The sequence below is a fragment of the Triturus cristatus genome, chromosome 6 (genome assembly GCF_964204655.1).
Source record: "Triturus cristatus chromosome 6, aTriCri1.1, whole genome shotgun sequence".
Lineage (NCBI taxonomy): Eukaryota > Metazoa > Chordata > Amphibia > Caudata > Salamandridae > Triturus > Triturus cristatus.
This window is the reverse complement of record NC_140589.1, coordinates 1,656,462,865-1,656,488,095: the sequence shown is the minus strand read 5'-3', so window position 1 is coordinate 1,656,488,095 and position 25,231 is coordinate 1,656,462,865. Positions and strand designations below refer to the sequence as shown.

General features: G+C 46.1%; 1 protein-coding gene across 10 annotated transcripts in view; it reads left to right on the top strand.

The window, feature by feature from the left end:
- EML4 (EMAP like 4) overlaps window positions 1-25,231 on the top strand; it is a 677,127-nt gene that overhangs the window by 366,486 nt on the left and 285,410 nt on the right. The window contains exon 1 of one of the 10 annotated variants that reach the window (XM_085612814.1): window positions 5,521-5,838. The exons of 8 other annotated variants lie outside the window; for them this stretch is intronic. In XM_085612814.1, the coding sequence (XP_085468940.1) occupies window positions 5,772-5,838 (67 nt within the window). In that variant the 5' untranslated portion in view covers window positions 5,521-5,771. Of the gene's footprint in view, window positions 1-5,520; window positions 5,839-25,231 lie in introns of those variants that run through there. One more of the 10 variants, XM_085612807.1, reaches the window with a different exon arrangement.

Here is a 25,231-nt window from a genome sequence, read left to right as displayed (position 1 = left end):
TGACTAGGTTGGCAGCGTTGGTGATCCAGGCATTTAATTTCTCTACTGTTTGGTCTGTAAATTTGGGCTGGGCACTGCTGAGGGCATCTGTCCATTGCTACTGAGTTACCAGCTGCGGTAGCTCGAGGTCTTGCTCACAGTACCGTGAGCAAGACCTCGAGTAGGTTGAAACACGTTGGCGGTTTCATGGTGATTATTTGCACGTCTGCAATAAACTCTGCATAAATCGATTCCCTTGGAGTGCGGTGATTTCCTTACTGGAAGTATTTGGTGATTATATTGGTGATTATATTGCATACGAGGACTAGCCCGTCCTCGACACCGGCACCCACTACGCAAACAGCGCTTTCCTTGGGGCTGTTTGTTGATGGATAGATATATATATAGTGGTCTATATTCTGACTTGGGATCGAGCTTTGACGAAACATCCCAGTTGACTTCATCCTTCATTCTGTCTCTCTATTACTCAACTGACGATTCATTTCGTCGTCCATCTGGGCCATTTGATATAATTCGGCTTTCCAAACTGGTTTAGAGATTGGGAAACCAATTAACTGATGTCACTTTTAGCTAACAGCAGGGCCTGGTCCAGAAATCTGCAATTTGATTTGTCTGCTTTTGGCCTGAGCATTAACCCTGGAAGACAAGTTTTGGGACTAAACCAATGCATTTGTTGAGTCCAGTGTGTAACACCCAACATGCATGCAGAGCTGAACAAAGGCATGTCTTATGATAAAAGGAGGCATGTACCTTGTAACATCTGGGACATGCATGTTGTAGGTGGTCAAAGATGCAATTTAGTTGTGCTGGTGTGAAAAACGTGTGAGGGAAATAATTGAACTGGGGTAGCTTAAATCTAGCATTTCTAGAAACCGTAGCAGTTCTTTGTAGTGCTACTGCCCATTCGCCATCCGTGTGCTTCAGCCGTAGCTCTCATTCCCACTTCACTCTCAGCCCTCCCAGATCTTTAAGTTATGGTCATCTAACTACACTAAAACATAAAGTGCCCCCCCCCCCACACACACACAGTGTTATCAAATGTAGCACCTGATCTGTGTCTGGTCCACCCATCCTGGACACTTGGCATCCCCATGCCTGCCTTCCACTGCTGCAACCTCCAAAAGTCGGTCTCAATCTAAGCCTCATTACCCTAGGCAGAGTTTAATGACCTTGTGTTAGCCTCATAAAAAGGGGGATCTCCTTGTAGTACGACTGTAGGAGAAGCATGTCCTAAATCCTGACCTTTGCAACTGGTCCTTCAGTGGCACTTGAAGTTTTGTACTCCATTACAGTACATAGGCCGCCAAACCTGCTGTGACGGATACCTCCACACCGGCGGTCCAACCGCTGTTTTACAACTTTAGCGGTCAGACCACTGCAGCTGTCGAGGATCGGCAATCCCTCTGCAGTAGCGCGACAGTCTGGAGCAGCAATATGCTTGCGGTGCTGCTGCGGCACTGCCAAGCCTATTGCGACTTTCCTGACCCCCACACTTGATCCCGCCATGAAAAGTGTGGCGGTCAGGAAAGGAAGGCCCCCTGTGCATGGGAGTGCAGGGGGCCAGATTGAGCACCACCCTGTGTGCATGCACCTCAATTCCTGCATGGCATGGATTGCACAGTCCATGCCATGCAGGAAGTTGCTTTGGTGCTCCCTCAGCACTGCAGTTCAAACGCTCACTTATAAGCCTTAGAACTGCACCGCCGTGGGACCGCCAAAGCTCCTCCCACCAGACCACGAGAAAACTAGTAATTTGCCATGCAGGCGTCGGTAAAGTTTGGTGGTATGGGAGCGGGGCATTGGCGTGGCACACACCGCCAAACTCGTAATCAGGCCCTAAAACACCTCAGAAGGATATTACAGTTGTTATTGCGGTGCGCCTGGGCCCACAGCTCTCAGCAACAAACACACCTCTCTGAGACTTAAGCACATTATCTGCAGCAGCTGGTTTGTTGCAACCCGATTTGAGCACAACTCAGACTGACGGGCATAGCTATCAGTGTGCAGCTGGTGCAGTGACACCGTGGCCCTGAGGTGGAGGGAGGTGGGCAGTCTGCCCTGTACCAGCTGCAGTTGTTTTAGATGCTGCCCTTTCTGATTTTTTCTTTTTTTAAAGATAGAGCCTTTCTTTTTGTTTATTCTTTAAAAAGAGTAAGAGGGGAATAGAAGAGAAATGGAGGAACGGAAAATGACGAGAGAAAATTAGAGGGTGAAGGAGAGGAAAACGTGGCAGAATGAGAGAACAAGTTAATGATCAGGGAGAATGAGAAAAGAGATAAGGACAATCAAAGGGGCAATGGAAGGCAAATAAGAATGGAGACAAGGTAGGAAGGAGATGAGAAAGGGAGAGATGAGGGGAAGGAAAGAGATGAGATATGGAGGAGAGCGTGAAAGATAGGACGCAGATGAGACCGGAGTAAGATATGGAGATGAGAAGTTAAGACGGGTAGAATGGCAACGTCATGGGATTCTGGGCAGATTACTTAATATCCCTTTGCCTGCAAAAATAAATGTGTCCTTGTGTAATGTAACTGATGCTCATGTAAAGTGTTCCAGTGCCTTCGGGTCGAGTTTACGCTATATAAAAACTGCAACAAAAACAAAATGGTAAACTTAAGACCCGTAAGGAGGGCTGCAGTTGTTAGTGCAGCGACACCGAGGACCAGGAGGTGATTAATGTACTGCACCCCAGTTTTCTCTTCAGTCCAAGATCTACCCAAGAGCCCATACACCCTGACTACGTCACTTGATAGCTGCAAACCTGCAGCTCCTCATCCTTGCAACAAGATGCTTGTGTCATCTTCCCATGTGTTCATAGTGCAGCACTTTGTTTGCCAAAGCACAATGTATTTGACCTTTCCGCAGTACTGCAAGCCCTTCCCAAGGCACAAGTCTGGGGTACAAGTCTGGGGTACACGCAGGTAGACAGCATCCACCCACTAATTTCATAGGGTGGACACAGTCCATCCTGCAAGAAGAGGGTTCCTCTGAAATATGCTGAACTTGTCCCAGTGTCATTTTCAGACACCAGGACACATTCAGCAGCACCTGCACGGGCCTTTCATATTTCTGACTCCACCAGGGCCCATAACCAAGGTTGAATATAAGGGACCATCAGGCCTCCTTAGGTACCACTATCCTAGCTGGGAGCTATCTGAGCCTCGCACCTAGATGCACATGCAAAGGGGGGGGGGGAGAGAACAAAGGCACACAGCTTGTTATCACTTCACAAATACTTGAGAGGCATGTTTTTTACTTAGTTCTATCCCTGTATATAAGAGATGTGCTTATTTTGAAAGAATGTCAGATGTGTTGGTCTGTCCCAGTATTCACAAATAACATTGTAAATACCACTGTTTTGTTTTATTACTTTTATAGCCCTACTTATCCCAGTGCATGGTGTCAGAGCGCTTTACATCAGACGTACACATTAGACATTGACAACAAATCATGTAAATATGTAAGTCAATGTGCAAGATGTGTTGTATAAGACAGTGAGTGTTGCAAGGTGTAGGAGTCACATGTCCTTATCTTGCTGTGCTATATTAGAAAAACAAGAACTTATGAACTGCAAGCAACAAAAGGATCTCTGTGCTAAAAGCAGTAACCTACTTACCTAGCTACATAAAATACAAATCTGTCATCTGCTTGTTAGATGATGTGCTCTGCTGGTGACATATGCTGCTTTGACTCAAAACTGGGACTAGAGGAAACGCAGATCTCTCCAGCAAATGTGTTGCCCTCCAAAGTTAATTTACCATTATTATTGTTCCCTAGGATTTACTAGGGACACAAAGATGTTTGCAGTAGGTGTCTTAACCCCATAAGATTATTTTAAAATGCAGACTTTGCAACCAATTAAGCAGGATAGATTTACTGCCATGTTTCTCCTTGTTGCCAATGTATTTGTGGCATAGCTTTTAAGAAGTAAATGTATAAGTGGGGGCCCACATTTTGCATCAGGATTGTGTCACTTTTTTGCCACAACCTTGATGCAAAATGTTAATCTCATAATGTGCTCAAATGTACTTCTGATAGACCTGTGAAACACATGGGATGTGTTGAGATCTGATCTCACTTCTTGTGATGTCCCTTCTTGTGAGGTCATGGGTTGTGGTGCTTTGATGTCACCCTGTGATGTCATGTGCCATGATGTCACTTGCATACTGCATCACTTCATTAGTCTCCCCACCCCACACTTCTTTTTTAAAGACTTTGCCCTGGCCCATCCCATTCTATATAGAGTGCAATAAGCAATCAACACACCTCTTCCAGTGACCTCTAGATGAAAAATCATTTGGGCAATATAACAGTGCCAAGAGGCCACACTCATCTAGGTACTACGAACTATGCAGATGGCACAGACAAGTAAACTGATACAATTGTTGACAATGAATAGCACATGTTCTAAGTAATAATAAGTATAACTCGTGAAATGGGATTTCTGTACCATGATCTCAGTAAGAGTTATTTTCTGGTCTTTTATTTTCAGGGCCACTTGAATTGTACGGCAGAGGAAGACCAAATGTTGAGACATGGCTGCCCAAATTATGCAGCACATGCGGTGGGGTTGAGTGTGGGGGGGGGGGGGGGGGGATTTCGAGAGACGAACATGAGGGGAAATTAAATAATTAATTTTCCCTCATTGTGGCTCGAAATCACCCTCTCCACCCCCCTTCCCTGCAGCGGCCACAGCTGCCCTCGACCATACCCAAGTACTCTATCCAGTAGACAATCTACCTTCACTCTGTGTCCCCAGCATCTTCATCAATGCCTGAACTGTACAAGTCCCTCATCCAACGGCTGCATTTGTCCTGGACGCAGCTACCGATTGCAAATGTCCGAACGTTATTATTGTAACTTGCTGTACCCGTGTATTATGCTACAGTTGTAAAGTGCTCTGATGGCTTCGGGACATGTAGGTGCTATTTAAATTGGGAATAAATAAATAAAAAACAAGGGGCATTACAAAGGCCATATTGGGAGGGGGTGTATTTCAACGCTACCCCTCACAATAAATCAAACAGCCACGCGTCTCACCCTGAGCAGTTAACTTCGTGTGCCATGCAAAACAGAGTTTGAACTGCCTTGGCACATATGGCATGTAGCAGATTGGTGTGTGCTGCCTTTGGAAGGAAGTCTGTCTTTTTAATATGTTTAAATGAAAGGAAAAGACGTCGTTGTAATCTCCAAGGTACACGTTGCACCCTGCGCTGAGCCAGGGGAAAGGGACAATCTGCAGCTCTGAGACAGGAGGGTGGAATTCACATGGCGCTCGCGGCTTGTTTTGAAGCCCAGCGCGGCGGCGTTGTGACCATCCCTGGCCCGCTGGCAGCAGGCTGGAGGAGGAGAAGAAGGCTGTAGTGGCCTTCCTATTAAAATGTTAGCATAATTAATTACTGATGCCCTGTGACAAATAAATTAACCGAAACGCATGTGCTCGCGGTGCTGTGGCTGCCCGAACCCTGAGGCCCCTCCCTGGAAGTCTGGCGCTGGTGTCTGCCTCCCACCCCCGTCCCTCCCCGGCAGGCCCGCCCGCCCGCCTGCCTTTCCTGTGCTCAGATTGCAGAGGCAGGCTGGCCGGGGCCGCCGTATCTCGCAGGGCTTCCAGTTCTGCCAGCACAGAAGTACTTTGCGGCGGGGCCATCTGGACGGGAAGCGTCTCCTCAGAATTCGAAGTATGCTGGCGGATTGGGCTCGCCGGGCCCTGGTGTGAGAGAGCCGGGGAGCAGCAGGCATCGCTGGCGGAGCCGGCCGCGGCGCAGGGGGCCATGGAAGACGGCCTGCCCGACCTCCCGCCGGTGTGCAACTCCAACGCGCTGAACAACTTCTGCAACGGTAAGGCACTGCGCGCGCCGAGGGCCAGGCGCCGCTGCCGGGGGACATCTTGTGTGATGCACTGCTTCACCAATACGGAACCAGTGTCGGTATTGGCAGAGTAACGTGCTTTATATCCCCCTCGTTTCCAAATACGAAAAGCAAAAACTGCTCTTCTCTATGCTGGGGCAATGCACAGGAGGTCCTGTTTCTACGTGCTTGGTAGACAGAGTATAAAGTGCGTACCGGCCCAGAATTTCATAAAATAATATTTAGAATAGTCGGAGGGAGTTTTCAAAAGAGATGTATTTTTTTAACACATTTTGTAAAAGAGGAAATGTGCGTCCGGGGCCGATGCAGAATACTTACAACAGATATTATGCAGCAAACGTGATCACCGTGGGCAAAGGGTATCACGCGTGTTATTTTGGTGGCATTTTGAGGTTCTTTTTAACCTTAGTAACCAGGGTCGTAGTTACCGATAGTGCAGCAGGTGCACTGGCACCGGAACCCATCTGTCAAAGGGGCAGGTACACCTCACTTGTGGTTGTCTTTTATTGTCCAAGGTGGGGTTTGACGGCATATTTCAGCTGTTTGCTTTGTGGCCTGTTGTATCCTGGGTGCCCCACAGTTTGTAACCCTTGCATGATTGTACTTTGTGCACTTCGCAGTAAACATCGGTGGCAAATCATAACAGGGACAGCAGATTGTAATATTCTTTTAGTCGCCGTGCCGGGCATGCTTTCAGTGAGTCACAGCTGTTTGGAAGTAGCCTTCGCCGAAACATTGCACAAGAATCGTGCAGCGCACCGTCCTTTTGTTTCCACCACATGTCACTGAAATGCGATCCCCTGCCTTGTCTGCTGGGTGCTGAGACGAGGCTGGGTAGACACTCAGTGTAGTCCATCGTATTTCTTCTCTTTAACCGCCCACAGGAAATGCAGACCATGTGCTTATTTTTTTTCTAATCCTCTCTGGGTCCCGACGTGCTGCAGTCAGCTTGCACAGAGGATGCAGTGACATGTTAGCTTCTCTCGTTAAAGTTTTGAAGCAAAACTGGCGAGTGCCCGCTGAAAGGTGGAGGGGCAATTGATGAATCGCCCAGGGTAATCCAATCGGACAGTTTGCTCGCTCCTAATTGAGTGAGAACAGAGATGGTGAAATGTTTGCTCCGAGTTAAACACCGAATATCTTGTGCACGAAGTTCTAAAGTCTCGGCTAATTCTTACACTGCGCATATCTTTGTACCCTATATGACGTTCCAATCTAAACAGTTAACGAACTTCTGACAGACATGCCGCTGTTTGAAATGTGTTCAATGCTGTGTTATTGTCTGTTAACCTGCTTAATGCTTTATTCTGCCTGACCAAGCCACAGTTCTCAATGTGAACACACGCTCGCAATTTGCATTTGACTTTAATGATGCGGGCGGAGAAACAGGTTCGTCAACGATCACACGTGGCATGTGTACTGTAATGCGGGGGCGCTAGGGCTTGAGATCCAGACGTCGTAAGGTAATCACTGACCCCGCCCCCCCCCCCCCCATCTCCCTTGACCCTGTGATTCTTGCTGAGTCAAATAGGAGAGCTTTTGTTCTGCCCCAGTAAGCGGTTTCCTGGCACGGGTTCGATATCGCCAGGGGACGGAGGAGGCCCGACTGCGGACTCTCGCAATCAGTAGCAGCAAAAAGCCCAAGCGACGTCTTTCTCGGAAGCCCTAATGAGTGGGTGGATTTGCAGATTTTTTTGTACAGACCTCTTAACCGAAAAATGCACACACGCAACTTTTGGGCGCCCTTGAAAGGGAGGTGTTTAAAGAGACGCGGAGGAGTGCATTTACCACACACTACATTCTAGCAAAGAGATTTTACAAGAGGGACGGGTTTTTTCTTTATTTATACATTTTTAAATAGCGCGGGCATTAATCAGAGGTACTGGAGCGCTTTACAGTAAATCGTTAGATATGATTCAAAATAGCAGATCGTTAATAAGGCATAGAATTACAGTTCGAGGACGTAGGTACAAGTAGGAGCAGCGAGCAGGTTATCAACTGGGGAGTTCAAATAAAATGAACTTAGGAGAGGTTAGCTAAGGGGATATTAGATGTGAGAGCGCATTTCCATTGGAAAGGCTAACTAAGGGGAAAAATGTCTAGGGATTTGAGGTGAGGTGGTGGTGTCTAGGCGTGGAGCCTCAAATTCTGGCCGCGTTTCCTGAGAAGCATTGGGTTGGAATGTGGAGCACCAGGGCTTCTGAATTTCGCGATGGCCTGGGGCCTCTAGACAGCTTAAGTTTTTCTGCTAGGCAGTGAGGAGTGGATGTGTGTAGGGCCGTCTTGTATATGGTCCTGGTTTCAATGGGCATGCAGCGAACAGTGACCAGAGTAGGTGAGATATGGGCATTGCTTTTTGCCCCTTTAGACGAAACGCGCCCTGAATGTAGATTGATTTCAGAGAAGAGAGATGGGTCTCGGAGAGACCAGTCAAGAGTTACAGTAGTAGATTTTTATGAAAAAATACTTCCAAAGTCTCAAGTCTCCCTCCTAAATGGGGAGGGGCGTCATGCACTCCCCCAGGAGCCCCCACAGCTGGTTGCACACTATAGTTAAGGATTTGATCGTGCATCACAGTGCGAGCTGGATGTTCTCGAGGGCTGGGCACATTTTTTTTTGTCTTAATTCAGACCCTTATAGAAGGGGGTTGGGAATCCGTGGTGTAGGGTGTTAGCCTTACTCCAGCCCCCTGGTGTAGGGTGGTTAGCCTTACTCCAGCCCAACACCCTGCAGCGTCGAGGGCAATGCCCAGTGGATCGTGCGTTTCACTTGTGTGTTTGACTTGACAGAAGTAAATCACCACAACTGGACACGTTCCCATTTCAGCGCATCGTCTGACACGTCACACCCCCAGCTGTGGAAGGAGTCTAGTGCGACCCACGCTTTTGAAAGAGGAAAACACTTTTTTGTTGAACAAATGCGCTACATAATTAGTGACCTGGGATCGGATTCCTAGCACATGTGTTTTGTCTTTCCCGTCTGACGGCGGTGGTTAAGCTGTGCTCTTTTGCGGATTAAAGCCTCCTCCCCCACGCGTAAAAAATGTACATTCGAGTAGTTGGCCTGCATTACCAACCTCGCCATGGCCTCGCATCTTTATTGCACTCATGTTTGGAGCACTAATGCTTTTGACACGCATCCTATCAAGTTCATTCTGTTATTGTTAATTAGCTGTGATATGACACATTCTGCCGCTAATATGACATCGCAGCGCCTTTTTTTACCTGTGCAGTATTTGAAGAAAAGTGAAATTAAGCAGTAATGTCATTTGATTCTCCACAGCTGTGCAGTGTCACATAGACTTTAAAAGCGCATCTGCTGTCGGCTGCCTGCTTCCTGGCTTTGCACCTCACTTCACATTTCATGTACTCTTTGCATGAATTCATATGCTTTAAATCTACCCATACTTGTTTAATTGAGTGTAATCCCCGTTTCTGCCCCTTTAATTGTGATTGCTCAACCTTAGACCTGATGATTTTAATCCAATTCTGGTAATTCCGAGAATCTGCGGATTAACTTCCTTTTTGTGATGTATACAATTGGTGACTGCCGGTAATTGCATAGATATGCGTTACAAGGGTGGTGCGTGGTGTTCTTATTTCTTAGTGAAATCCTGCTGTGTCTGCCCTTTGTGGACCTCCAGCCCGCATAGCCGTGGCCGCGCAGTAATTTGTGGCGTTTCTCATAAGTGTACGTCATTGCATAGTAAGCGCTGTTGGGTAGTCAGAGAGAGATCACCAATGACACCCGTAGTCTCCTGTGCCTCTACATAGCTGTGCGATGACTATTGATTGTTCAGTTCTGCATGTTTACGAACAGCAGTGGCGGTACAGGCCCAAGCCATTTCTATTCTTGTGCACCCTAAGAGCAACAGAGACGCATTCACACACCTGCTGCTTGTGTCTTCCACAGATGTACCTTTGGGACAATGCAAGAGAACATTGGTATAACTCCATTTAGGTTATCGATATGTATAGTGGGTATGGAGCAGCTAGTCGTGCACAATAATAGTTATACAAGCAGCCAATTGGCCGCGCTCCCTAGTCCTTGTTTGTGAAAATTCTAGAACCGCATCATTTACTAGTTATTGATACACCAACCTTTATGCATCACTCCGCCAGTTCAGATATTATGTAGACTTGGTGTCAATTTTGAAGTCAATCATGATGTACATTTCCTTTTCCTTAAGTATCTCATCTTGGGCTCAGTTTCTAATTGGTCCAAACTTGGGAAGAAAAGTGCAAATGGCTGGCGGTAGAGACGGATCACAGTTCATAGCCCGTACGTTCTTGCCAGACAACAAACCGCTGGCTCTGGGATCTTCAGATTATCCATAAATCCAGAAGAAGCAGGCTGTATTCAAATAGGCGTCAATTGGAATATTGCAGCATTTTCTGAATAAATAAAACTAGTTTGTGACAAGCGTTGGATTGAATGCACTCCCTACTGCAGATACAGAGTGTAAGAAGGGCTCCAGTACTCTGCAGCCTTTTAAGGGCAAATTTGGTGGACCGATGCCAGACTGACTCTGTGAGACTCATCAATAATTCACCCTGGAAGAAGCTTGGATAAAGGAAGCAGAGACAACGGGCCTCCAGGACCTAATGAAACCAAGAGAAGCAGAGCCTAGCATTATCTTAAAGACCAGGTTTAAAGAGGACTGTGGAGGAGCTTGAAAAAGTTACAAGATGCCTTCTGAAAGGTCCAAACAATGTCCTGGAATTTTTTTCCCTTTCTTGACAGGTTCCCATTTACACGCTTGGAAACCCTGAAATTGCAGGAAAAATAGACATCACTTTTGACAGCTATAGCAGTAAATAAAGTCAGGAAAAGATGATGACAAATGGAAGACTTTTGTGAATGTGGACCTCTAGTGAACGAGCCTGTTCTTAAGGTAGTTCTGTTGTGTGCAAAATATTTCAGGAGCAGAAAGGGGCATACTTTAATGGACTGATGCAGGAATACTAAATCTGAGCGAAATAATGGCCTTTGTAGTGTTTGCCTAGCAAAGTAAAGTAACGGTCGGTGAGGCCTAAATCCTAAGCAATATGGAGCGTAACACGAATGAAAAATTTTAAGGTGGGCCCAGCTTATGAGGATACAAGATGTAATTTCAGGAAATGCAAGTACCCAATAGGAACAGAATATAAGTTAAGATATATGACGGAGGAAAGAGTGATCAAAGACCTAGAATGAATACAAGGATGAGTAATAGAAGATTGGCCATCGGTACGATCTGTGTATACTCGGCATCAGACCTCAAATTGCAAGGAAAGAAGCCACCACCTAAGGAAATAATTTGGACCCGATGAATAGTAGACCTGTGAATGGTTGATCGTGTTAAATCTTTTAGATAGCTAGCCCATGAAACGCCATGCATACTATCTTACTGACTGAGGGAACCTGGTTTAAAGTGTCAGTGAGTACATTTTTAAAGCAAACTTTATTAATTTTTCTTTCCACAACACTTAATGGAATAGCCAAGGTGGAAACACTTGCTAAGATCTAAATTACCCAAGATTATGACACCGAAAAAGAGAGTAGAAGGACTGGAAAATCATACGATAAGAGTGTTCCCTAATAAATTTAAGAGATGAGACCCTCCTAGATGAAAGTATAGGACATAACCATGAAGCCATGGACCTTTTTAATGAATTTTTTTCCTAAACTAGGAGAAACCACATTTCTGTAGTGTTTCATTCCTTTGATGTTATCTTCCACTTTGCTTATTTTATCTTCCTTGTACTAACACATAGCTGTAGTGTTTATGAATGTTTTACCTTTAAGTGATACATTTGGAGGCTTACGTACTATACTTTCCATTCCCCTTCATCGTGTTGGACGTGGTGACCCAAACAGGATCCAAGATTGAGGTTTACAAGGCTAAAGGCAGATTTGTTTGGTCTGGAATTTTCGAGAATCCCTAACAAATTGACTTTTTTTTAACGCCAGCAGCACCTGGTGCAGCTGGTTTGAGGATGAGCCTGTAGATAGTAGAACTCTCGATCTTCAGCATGATGGATATGGGCTGAAGAGTCGCCCCAGTGTGAAGTAGAGAACCATATTCTGTTGAACGATTCAAACTGGTGTGTGAGTATGGCAGGCCCAGTGCGGGTCATACATTTATCTTTTCTTCTGTTACTTGCACATCACATTCCTCTCCTTCTCCATTCCTATCCCTTCGCCTCACTTTTTTATTTGTTGGCGTTTTATATAGCACGAACTTGACCCGAAGGTATTGGGTATCGGAGCGCTTTACCTGAGCACCAGTTTCGTTAGACACGCACATTAATTTTTTTTAGGCACGGGGAGATTATGTGATTTGCCCAGAATCACAGGATGTTGAGTGTCGTTGCCGAGAATCGAACCCGGTACCCCAGGTTTGAGGTCGACCGCCCTAGCCCTTAGGCTACATCCTCTCCATTTCATACTCCTTTTGCTTTCCACCTATCTGGTTTCCACCTATTAGTACAGGTTTGCATGCTTCTCTGCTGGACTCCTGATGGAAGCTGTTCGTTTCTGGATACGGCAGGAGGGTTCCCTTGGGGGCTGGGGCCTGGTGGCATCCATCCATTGGCCTTTCTTTTGTGCCACCAGGCCTTTTGTGGGTGCTGCCGTTGTACCCATCTTTTTCCCTACCTGCTGCTGCCATGCCTTCTCTATAGCTATCTTAGCACAGTCATCCGGTGTGCCTTGAAATTTACTGTGTACAGGAGCGGTGCAAGCAGCACTGTTACTGAAGTGCTTGACCCCATTCTTCTCCCCAGCTGGCACCTAAGATCTTATGAAAATTATATGCTGTGCCCAGGTCATCACGCATGCACGATCTACTAAATTAAGTGTCTGCTGCAACGGCATCTTCACTTTTGCACAGCATCTACGTGATGTTGTATAGCATTGGTGAAAGGCATTGGCATAGCCAATAGTTCCAGAAAGAGAGACACCTATTGGCTTTGCCGATGCTGGTTTTGTTTCTTTATGGTCTAAAAAGCAAAACCCCCATTCACTTACTAATTCACACTGTCTGTCCCACAAGCGCATTCTTCCCTTCTCCAGCTATACCCCTTTACATACTTAATTTAAGATCATGTTATAGACTGATTTGTAAAAACTGAAGTGCCCTGCTCCTGTGGGTCAGTGGAGTAATGCATCTACTGCAGAAATCTGTGTTTGACCTCGTGATCACAGGTTTGAATCCTGCAAGGATTGTCCAGCCTTTCATCATTCCAAGGTCGGTTAAAAGAAGTACTGTGGGTTGTACATGCACTTGATTAATGTATATATTCTGTTTGTAATGTTAAGTTGACACCCTTCAGCTTCACTTGTACCACGGATCATCTCCCATCATGATTTAAAGCGGGGTTATGCTTACTACCTGGCGTACCAGTTCTCGTTGTCTTATGAGTAAAAGTTTATGGTTTAACAAATATCCGGTTAGGTTTGACTCTTGTATGAATAATGCTTACAAAGGAGTTAGCTATCACAAGATAAAGGTAAGGCTTTTGTGTGGAATACTGCATATGTACCTTACACAGTCTCTATCACTAGTTTTATTTTGTTGTCGATCTTTTTGCTTCTGTGATGCTCTGGATAGTGAGAATTAAAAGAAGCATAAAAGGGTAGTGGCTCTATAGTTAGGCGGCAAGATAGACATAATATCTGCTGCTGACTTTTGAAACAAAGGGATGGGATAATGGACCAAAGCAGGTTGTTGTAATGGATACCGATTCCTTGGATGCATCCATGCATGTTCATCGATTAGAGACCCTGGGGCGCCATGGAACTCTATAGTGAAGGGAAACCACTTGTAGGATATAAGAAATGGGAACTTCTAGCCTGCTCTTGCCTTCCTTCCCACTGGAATTGATTGATCTACTATGAAGGCCGTGTTGGCTTCTCATTTAACATCGCAATGTCCAAAAGATTGTAGTAGATTGCAGTGGTTTGTAGAGCGACAAATGCTGTGGAAGACACCTAATGTGGCTTTAGAACTTTATCTGTTGAACTTCATTTTTATGCTTTGGAGCAGTCAGAAGGTCAGATGTGGGTCCGTTGCTTGCTTTGCTTCACGACCCAAGTTTTACGTCACCGGCAAGGCATGAATAGGATGAAACCAGTCTTGGATCACTTGCGTTATCTTCTAGAGGGAGCTTCTTCTGGCACCTCAGGGTGGACTATTCCCACGAGGAGCAGGGTCTTTACTGGTTTACATTAGGCCAGCCTCTGTTTGGAGTGGCACAGTGGGTGAAAACGATGGATTGAAGTGCCATCCTGAAAGATGCAAGTGGTCAGACTATTTGTACGCATTCTTCCATCCGCTTTTGTGTGCAGTCATATACAAGGTCTTTGATCTCTGCAACAAGTCAAAACTTACGATCTTCCCTAGGATGTGCTGTACCGTATGTGTCGTGTCGCCTTGAACGCGAAAAAGCCTTGTGCTCCTAAACCAAGAATGTATACGATTCCGGTTGGTCATCACCAACATAAAGGCCCCTGTACTGATGCAGCATGGTACTGGTTGAGAGTGCAGAATAAAAGCCAAACAGCTGCATTATGAATGTTTTTGGGGTGGCTGAGTTGGTACTCGTACAGTGATATGTCCTTAAATCAATCGTATGATCACAAGTCACTAAATGTAGTCTTGCGTGCTCACCATTCCCCACCACCTCTTTTTTTTTTTTTGCAGGTGAATTTGAGCCCTTTTGTGCACAATCACTGGCTTCAATTTCTTGTTAATAATTGAGGATACTATACATTTAAAAGCTAAAAAGGCACTTTAGAGTAGTAGTGTGAGAGTGGAAATACGAAAATTGAAGGGAGTAGAAAATGGAGAACTTCCACTAGTTTGATATTCTGAATATAATGGAGGTAACTCAGCCATTGTAATGCTGTGTGTCGGAAAAGACTTCACCTTTCGGTACAGTTCATTCAAAGCTTTGGAGACTAGTAGTGGAAGAGGATGTGGCACAGCAGCCAGAGTTGCCGATTCAGGAGCTGAGGATCCGGGCGCAACATCCTGTGATTCTGGGCAAATCACTTAATCAGTAATTTGTAAAGCGCGACTACTCACCCGTGAAGGTCTCAAGGTGTGGAGTGGAGGGGGGTGGGGGAGGGTCTGCGGTTCAGTCAAAGAGCCTGGTCTCGAGGTCCTTCCTGAATTGCCCATAGACAGCTCCTGGATACCCTCATGGTTGATAAGCAGCGCTACATACATCTACAAACGTACGTACGTACTTACTAGCGTTGAATGCCCGTAGTTCTAAAACGCATGTAAGACTGCTGACAATATTAATTTGACAAGTGCATACAAGTTGCTGTATGGTTATTTATCAATCTTGGTCTTTTCTGGAAGAAGTACAGTATCCAAGACTAGACCCTGTAGGATCAAAAAATGGCAACTCAAGATAAGGTTCCAGTTCGACATTAATCCTTCTCCAAAAGCTTCAGTTATCAACCAGATGCACATCCCATCTTAATGTTTTAACTTTGGACGCCAGCCTGCCCTCTTAATGGTGTATTGAGTGAGACGTAGTTTTAAAAAAAAATAGTGTTCAGAAACTTTCAAACGGTCTTGCCAATATTTTTTTCTGTAGTCGCTTGCGAGCCGAACTAGCAAGCGAAGGAAGATGGCCGATTCTGATGCATTCATGCTGTTTTGCAAATAAGATGTGACTCCTTCCTGTACAGTGGTTTACGTATGAAACACAGTAGAGCGAGCTCCGAGGTAACTCTTGTGTTGTGTCCATCAGTGACCAGACAGTGGCTGTAGAAATATAACCTGTTTAGCCACTAGGGCTTCTCTTCTGGCAAGCGTGGCTTTGGGAAGGCCTCCTGCCAGAGAGAGAGGCTTTCCTTCAGCATTGTTCATATTTTCTCTGTTTCTTCTTCTCAGCCTGAATCCTGCAGCTTCCCCAGCAGCTCTGTGCTGCACTGGGGTGTGATGCTTGACAAGATCTTTCCCTGTGTTATTGTGCAATTCTAACTCATTGAAGATGCAGGAGAAGCTTGGGGGGGGGGGGGGGGTTCGTGGCTTACTGTGTGCACAATGGAGTCTCAGCCTCTTACATAAGTGCCGGGCTGATAGTGGGAAAAGAACATTGCATAAGGCTGTTCCCTGGATCATAATTGTCCTTTTTATGATTCCTTGTTCCTGAATCTTTGGCAAAAATAAAACGCTTTCAGGAGCTCACGTGTCTGGCTTTGGTTGATAGGATGGGTTTCAAGAACCGCATTGGGTTAGAAGTACCTGTGGTTATGCTTCTGTGGGCGTCTTCAACCCAGACATTGCAACTACGAAGCACAGCAGGGGGTGGGTAGGAGCAGTAAGGATCACCTCCCAAAGAGCATTTGTGAGTTGCCTCTTAAGTCTAGTAAGGTCTATACGCTCAGTCATTTCTGATACCACGAGGATCTCAACTGCGGTGTGTACATAGGTCTAGTGAGACCACACACTACTTTCTGTTAAGCCGCATGACACACTCGCCATATAGACTGCTCACATCTAGCTGCCTCTTGGAGCAGGGCCATTATCTTATAAAGCAAGGATTGAAACGGTAATGAAGCAGTGAATCAAATCAAGGAGAGCTTTCTGACATCCAAAGATGTATCACTAAATGCACATTCTTTAAGCCAGGAACCCCGTGTGAAGTCATCTGTTCTGTCGTAGGCTACAGAGAATACGTGACGAAAGCGGTTACAAGCACCCTCTTCTTATTGGTCAAAATTCTGCATCCGCTGTACGCCAATTTCCCCCCCTCCCCCTGCATCCACTTTACTCGGCTTAGAGGATTGAGTGACCACTGTGGCCGTTTCTACCTTTTGGAGTGACTGAGGCTTGGGTGCACCTCGTAGGACAGGCAGGTCGGAGGTAACTAGGGTACCTTTGCAATAACAAGCAGAGGTACAGAACGAGTGCTTGGAGACTGCTGCTTCCCAGTCGGCATGATGTTGCCGCACCGGCTCCACTCCTTGTCCGGCGCAGCAGTGATAAGGCGATCAGTGTGTGCCCTGAGATGTCACTGCTTCTAAATGCTGGGTGTCAACTCCACAGCTAGAATAGAGGCTCTGGATGGTTCGAAAGGAGAGAAAAATAATTTAATGATGATCTGGTCAATTTTCCTTAAAAGTTGAAGACTGTTACTGAGTATTTTGGGCCCCTTAGTTACTTCACCTTCCATGCATCGCGCCTTGGGCATCCCAGTGCAGGGTTGGTGCTGCATGTCTTCCTTGCTAAGAGCTGCACAGAGGCCGACACGCCTTCAAGACTCTGAAGTCTTCGGACTTCTCCAGGTAGAAAGGTTTTATAAGATTGACTTTGGAACTGAGAGTAGAGTGATGCCACTGCCAATAATACACCATGCCTTCGGGAGGTGTAGACCTTTAACAATGTGATAAAAATATCCATACCTTTTTTTAATCCCAGTTCCATCTTTGTGTCTCTTCTTTCTAGAAGTTCTTTGAGTAGAGGGGGTGAGGTGGAAACTAACAGAAGCCCTTTTCTCATTTCAACATTAATAGCAATTCATTCAGTTTCATAGGAAAACCCTCTTTACCCTCTTATTTCACCATTCAAGTAGAGTTTTGTTTGTGACGCCTCTTTTTACTGTGCGCCCCTTAGTCCAGTGCTGCAAATAATAAACATCTTGAAACTTTTGTTTGCAAATGAAGGAATTGTGTATTTTGTTGTATGCGCAGTACAATCATGCCTATGGGAGCAACATCAAACTCTCACCTGCGCTTGCTTTTTTTGTGCGTTATTCTAGGTAGTGTGAAAATAAGAACATGTTGCAACTCACTAATGAATTTTCCAAAGTTGAAACAAGCTCAGTAGTGGCCACCCGAGTAACTGAATGCTAAGTAGTAAACCGATTCATAGCTGGTGACAGGATTATGAATATATACTTGGGGAGTTTACAAAACAGAAGGTAGCAGATCTTTGCTTGCCTGAGCCTTTACTTTTTGAGAACTGGAAAATGTGTACATTTTCTCAAGCACATTTTCTTTTGACACTCCGTCAATTCTCTTTATTTCAGACTTAAACTTTGCTAAGTCAGACTGTAAATGAAAGGTAAATAAATATATGCTTGAGGCCCCATTGGTAAATGAAAAATCAATATTAAAACAATATATCTGACCTCAAACAGAGCAAATGTTTTTTTTTTCTTTCCCAGTGGCGCCTCTAGGCTTGATGTTTTGGGGGCAACCCAAAGGGCCACAGATAAAACTGGTGGAGCTACCTGCAGCGGGCGATCAAGAAGGTTCTACACATGTCATTTAACCCCCACACACATTTACATACATAAAGTAATATAATCATTGTAAGCAGACTGTCCATTAAACATTGCTATAGTCTGTAGAAAGAAAAAGTGATAGTGTCGTAATCACTCCTGTTCTCCTCTTCACGCCACTAACGTTTGCAGTCTTTGTTAGACCTTTCCACTCTCTTTCTCTTCATATCTTTTTGAAGGGCGCCAGCTGCATATCTCACACCACCGCTTTCCTCTTCCGCACCCTCTTTTCACTCTGCGCTGCACGTACATCCTCGCATTTCCTTCACTCCACAAATTTTTCCCGCGCGCACATTGCTCCCACTCATCTATAAACATTGCATTTTCTTTAACTTTCGTCCTATCAATATTTTGACAGCTGTGCACCTGCCTCCTTCACACACTTCAGCATAGAATCAGAATTGGCACCCCAAACTATTGCTCTATGCACTTTGCAGTGAGACGAAGGATTGGCTGAGCATGTCTTCTGAACCCCTTTATGAACCACTGATGGGCACTGTGGGCAATTTGCACTGCATTCGACCTGAACTCCATCTCTCTCAATCTTGGGCCACCCACAACCTGAACACACAGCTAGGAGCTACTCTTTTCACACTGTGCGCTATGCGTGAGTATTATGTTGCATGAAAAAATACAGACACACCCATTCCTGGTTAAAGCCAGTGGCGGCTGGTGGATTTTTGAAAGTGGTGTGGCAAAAATATTGTACTTGAGTATAATGAGCGAGTAAGTGAAGCCTTAAGTGCAAATGGAGGGTGCAGGGGTTTCTCCCACTGCAAAAAAATTCATTCAAATGGTGGCTTTTACATCACGATTAATTGCCAATTGTTGAAAAGGGATCCAACTATAATATTTTAAAACTCAAGTGTGAATAAAACAGAAACAAATCAAAAATGTGCCCAATCCTCGAACTGGTCTGTTGTAAAATGACCACTGAGCCAAGCACATCCAACAACCTCACTTGGACCATCCGAACCGTTTTGTATTCAAACCATATCTCGCAACAACCCATTATGTTGTTTTTCACTATCAAGCTCCACTTTCTCTTCATTATCAACGTAAAATTGGAAGGTAATATCTTGAATAGTTACATGAATAGTAGATGTGGCTGAATCCTACTTTAATCATAAGGACAACCACCCCAAGCTGAATGGTAATGTTGGACTGAAATTGATGGAAGGCCAGTCTGAGCTTTTCGTTAGTGATAATCATCAAGCATTGGCAAAGCTGCTAGGTATGTGTTTAATATGCTAACTAATGCAGCATTGGTACATTAGAGACACAGACAGACACAGGAAGGAGTCAGCAGAAGCAAATGGAGAGAGCCATAGTTGTAAAGTAGTCCCTCATTCAGTTCAATTCAAGCACTTAAGCGGAGGTTGAAGGATATGCTCAAGCAACCAATAGCATCAGGTGAGATATGTATACTCCGCTTGGCTGAGCCAAGACATGCTTGACAAAGTCTCAAACTAATGGCTAAAAAAGGATGGTCCAAGAAAGTCACTGTTCGAAAGGGTTGGAGTCAAACCCCACTCTTATCTATATTATTAGCAATGTGTCTGAAACTGGGCTGGCAAATCCCAGGCCTAAAAGTGCTGATAAATCAATCTGTTCATGCATTGCTCTGTTGCCATGCTTGATATAATATTGGTTTCTGGTGAAACTAGATTTTTCCACTCCATATCCCAGGCAAAAAAATGGAAAATAGACCTGTTCTATTTTATAACACCATGAAAAGTTGTTTGGTGATATTAGTTTGGGGTAAAATGTGTTCTCCATTCCATATTATGCAGGTGGAAACTATGTGCATCTTGGGAGGTGGGATTGCTTTCTGGTGATTCTTCTATTCCATCTCATGCAAATAAATGTGCTCCATTTTCCCCCATTAGAATATGAAGAGAAAATTTAGTGGGGGTAAAACATGTTTGTTGAGTTGCACATCAAATATATTATTATCATTATTATTTATAATATTTGGGGATTCATTAAACCAAAGCGAGAATAAAGTCCAAGAGAGAATGGGTAACACTGCAGCAGTCAAGACCCGTTTGAGAACAGGAAGTGATACCAAACTGATCTTTTCCACTTGCGGCCCACCCACGTGCAAACCAAGGTGCACAAAACTGGCACAATTTTGCACCACAGCAGAAAACATTTCAAGCAAAAATACTATTGTACCGATCTTATGCATACAAATGACGAATTCGGCTTACAAAAAAAATGTGTCTAAAAAACAGCATTATTCCGGAGTTGTTAAAATAAACTGCAGATTTTCGATCACCAGTGATGGGATTGTCATTAATGCCCAGAGTTGAAATGTATTTTGATAAGGTGCGGCACAATAAAGGAACTTAAAAAAACACAGTATACTGTAGAGAAGGAGTGCTCATGAGGCGCGATTTTATTTGTTATTATGGAAATATTATTTTTGCTAAATTAGGTAAGCGATTTGTGACTGCTTGCAATGACTATAGACTAATGCTGTGAAGGTATGAAATTTGCTTGGAAAAATGTTGGCAGACACCCTAAAATGAAGACGCCGCCCAAAACGATTATTTAGAGCGGTATTTTGCCATTTTATTAACATTCAATTGCACTTGGTAGCCTGCGGGCATGTTATTATTATTTTGAGTTTTATATAGTGCTGGGCTACACCCCAAAGATATCAAAGCGCTTTACAGGTTATGGGAAGACAAAAAGAAAAATTTACAATATAGCATTGAGGTAGTCAGCAGTCAAATAAAAAGAGTGAATAACAATACAGTGTAGAGGCAATAACCTTGCTCTTAAAGGGAGCTACTCTATACAGCCACTCACACACCCGCTGACTGTCCAATACAGCCAATAACACAGCCACTCACTCACCCATTCAGCTACTTCCATACCCACTAACACATCCATACAGCCACTAACACAGCCGCTCACGCATCCATACAGCTATTCACATATTCACTAACCGAGCCATACAGGCACTCAGACTCCCATACAGGCAGTAGGATATCCACTTTGCCTACATATTACTGTGTAACCCAGAATGGAAGTTTATTTTTTGAAACTAACAGTTTCTACTTGGGGGAACTGGCCCCTCTCTTCTTTTTATTAGGTCTCGGCTAGCGATGGCTGCGCTTGCGCAGTCTCGCTCGCGAGACATAATGACTTGGGTGAAGAGGGGCTTGAACCCGCCCCTCTTCTTCCCTGTTCTCCATTGGCTGGCCTAGTAAATGCTGGCCAGCCATTGGAGAAGAGGTCCCGTCACTCTAATCCTGCCCCGTCCTTTTCGGATCGGGGGTGTGTTTTTTGCGAGAAGTCTCAGGGAGGAGACAACAGCAAAACACGCCCCCCAATCCGAACATGACGCTGCGTTTCTCCGAGGCATTTCTGCTTGAACTTGCCTCGGAGAAAGACGGTGTTCATGGCGTATCAGGCTCTCCAGCCCCCCCTGAGGTCGTGTTGGCAAAAGTTAAAAGTAGTGGCCTATTGAGAGGGGTGACATAGGTGGATATGCCGGAACAGTGACCCGCTTTCTCCGCGGGCACCTTTGGCTCATGTCCTCAGCGCTGATGCGCATTGAAGGAGAGGGAGGGCATCAATGCGTTAGTTGCCTAAAGACACTTTGTGACCAAGTGCTCTATTTTTCTACTTCTGTTATCCGCTTTGATTTTATCAACCTGATGAAATAGTAGTCGGTGACATGCACTTTCAGCCCATGCCGTCTGCCGAAGGGAACAGGCAGCCTCGACCGCGAGTCCGATGGGCGGGACAGCCAGGGTCCTTTGCCCGGCTGCTGCTCTGGTCTCCTCCCACTGTTTCTCTGGGTGGCGCTGTTCAATCTCCTCCCCCTGGCGCTCGCTCCCTTGCCCGGCCGCTGCTCTGGTCTCCTCCCCCTGTTTCTCTGGGTGGCGCTGTTCAATCTCCTCCCCCTGGCGCTCGCTCCCTTGCCCGGCCGCTGCTCTGGTCTCCTCCCCCTGTTTCTCTGGGTGGCGCTGTTCAATCTCCTCCCCCTGGCGCTCGCTCCCTCTCCTCGGGCTCCTGTCCGGGTGGGGGCCGGTCACAGTTGGGCAGCAGACCTCGCGGAGGATCTTCGGTCGGGGGCGCTGGCGGTTCCGGCCAGGGAGACGGAGTCAGTGGCGCTGCTGCTCCGGACCCGGAAACACAAAGAGGCAACGGCGGCAGCAAGGGGTTGGCGCTGGAGGAGCCAGCCCTCAGCATCACGAAGAGGAGGGGGGCGCCGGCTACAACAGCGAGGATGAGTACGAGACGGCGGCGGCCCGAGTGGAGGCCATGGACCCGGCCACCGAGGATCAGGTGAGGCTCGGGGGTTATTGTAGGTCGACGTGTCATCGTTTACCCCCTTACATGTACTGGTCTGTGTGGTCCTGGATAGCCTTCACAGGGGATCAGTCACCGTGGAGCAAGTGAGGCTCGGGGGTTATTGGAGATGGACGGGTCATTGTGTATGTCCCGTTACATGTACTGGTCTGTGTGGTATTGGATAGCCTACACAACTGATTGATCTGTGACCTTGGAGCAGGTGAGGCTCGGGGTATTATAGGTGGACGTGTCAGCTTGCCCCCTTACATGTAATGGTCTGTGTGGTATTGGATAGCCTACACGCGGAGTCCGTCACCGTGGAGCTGATGAGGCTCGTTGAGGGGTGGGGAGGGGGGGTTCGCTGGGGGGCAGGGGTATCATAGGTGGATATGTCATGTCTCCTTACACGTAGTGGTCTGTGTGGTACTGGATAACCTTCACAAGTGATCCGTTACCGTGGAGCAGGTGAGGGTTAGGAGTTAATATAGGTGGACCATGGCTTATCATTGTTTGTCCCCTTACGTGTACTGGCCTGTGTTGTACTGGATGGCCTTCACAAGGGAACCTGTCACAGTGGAGCAGGTGAGGTTCGGGAGTCTCTGGTGTTGGTAGACATTTTATTGTGTACCTTCCCAAAACTCCCTGCATAAAACACATTATCGAATACCACAGACCACATCCCTGTGCCCTTTTTTAGGTCTCGGCAGTTTCTATATAGTGCTAACTTGACCCGAGGGTTTCCGACTTAACAGTATCCGAGCTCTTTACACGAGCACCAGTTACTGTTTTTGACAATATCCTTGTGTATTTCGCTGCTTCAAAAATCATAAATCTCAAAACGTCTTTTCCACCTTTCATCTGTCAATTTTTATTAGTCATTTATTTTTAAAATGCTTAATTTATAGTGATAAATGCAAAGATCTAGAAACAACGGTGCCACTTCTGATTTGGCTCCCAAGATCAATGTGTATGTGTCTAGATCTATGTGTGTGTGTGTGGTTCTGTATGTGTGTGGCTGTGTGTGTATGTGGCTCTGTGTATGTATGTGTGGCTCTGTGTCTGTGGCTTTGTGTGTGTGGCTCTGCATGTGTGTGGGAGGCTCTATGTGTGTGCGTATGTGTGTGCCTCTGTGTGTGGGGCTCTGTGTGGGTGGCTTTTTTTGTAGGTGGCTCTATGCGTGGGTGGCTCTGTCTGTGTGTGAGTAACTCTGTGTGTGTAGGTGGCTCTGTGTGGGTGTCTCTATTTGTGTGTGGGTTGCTCTATGTGAATAGCTCTGTTTAGGTGGCTCTGTGTGTGGATGTGTGTGTGGGTGGCTTTGTGTGTGTGGCTCTGTGTGTGGGTGCAAATGCAATAGGTCTCGCATTTGAGAGAGATTAAGCTATTGACATTGTAAATAACAATGCCGTTTCTTTAACCCCTTCCATGCTCATGACGGAACGGTTCCGTCATGAGCCACGGTTGAGCTGTGCTCATGACGGAACCGTTCCGTCATGGCCCCGCCCGCGCTCGAACCCTTCAGCACCGCGGCGGAATTCGCCCAGCGCTGAAGGGGTTAAATGTTTTAAAAACAAAAACATAAAACAAAAAAGTCATGAGCAATGCCAATAGCTCTAACTTTAACAATGCCGAGACCATTGCATTGTAAATGCTTGTTTCTCTGTCACCTGGTCTCACCCAGTGCTTAAAATGGAGTACTAGAAGTGCAGGTACTACTAGAAGTGCAGGTACTCTGCAGCAGAGTACCCGCTTGTTTCTGAGAAGTGCTGGTACTCTCAAATTAAAAGTATTACGTTCTTCTTGAAGTGCAGGTACCCTCCCCCCCCCCCCCCCCCCCCCCCCGCCCCCTCAAAATAAAAAAAAGTGCTGGTGCTCCTTCCCGGCCCATTTAAAACACTGGTCTCACCATAATTAATCATACTTCCATGGTCAGACCTATTTTTGGGCCTCTGACGACCATTTGATCTTGCATAATAGCTGCTCTGTTTAATTGCCTGCTTGGCGAGATAAATCCTCCCCCTCTGGTTCTTGGTAAAGAGCTACGGGGGCTGGAGGTGGGGCAGGGGCATGGGGTTAGGGGGGTGCAGGGAGGAGACTGTCTGCTAGCCTCACTGACTCTAATCTGTCTCTTGTTCCTTTTAGTGGTTGGACGCCAATGTCTGCCAGTTAGTCTCTGTGTGCCCTGACAGATGCCTCCCTCTTCCCCCAGGTCTGTGTGAGCGGGCAGGGACAAGCGGGGAGTGTCTCTGGAAAATCAGAAATCGTCTTGGCACCAACTTTTATCTCGGTAGCCATTTGGGCTGGCATGGGTATGCAGGCTGCACACAGGAGTAATAGTTACCCCCTGGCATACTCGTGGTTGTGTGTGGTCCAGATTGGCAGATAGGGCACATGGCCTATGCCCTGGGTCCCACATGACTGTGTTCCCTACACCTTCGCATGTTAGTACTGTTAAACACATACAGAGCTGGAGCACGTGCAGGTGGACAGGGGACCGAGATGGATGGGCTGGTCTGTCCTCCAGCACCTACAGATGCCTGACATCCATAACACCTGTATAGCGCGCATTCACCCCGCAGGGCTGAGTAACTTTTGTTTATTATTACACAACTGCAGGGCACTCGTGTATCGACCGCGGAAGGATGAACGGCTGAGTTGACCAGCCGGGATTCAAACGTTTGACCATTAGGTCAAACACTTCTGAAGTAGAGGCAGTAGTCCACGGAGCCACCATTCACAGATACCTACTGTCGCCAGAGTCTCACTGT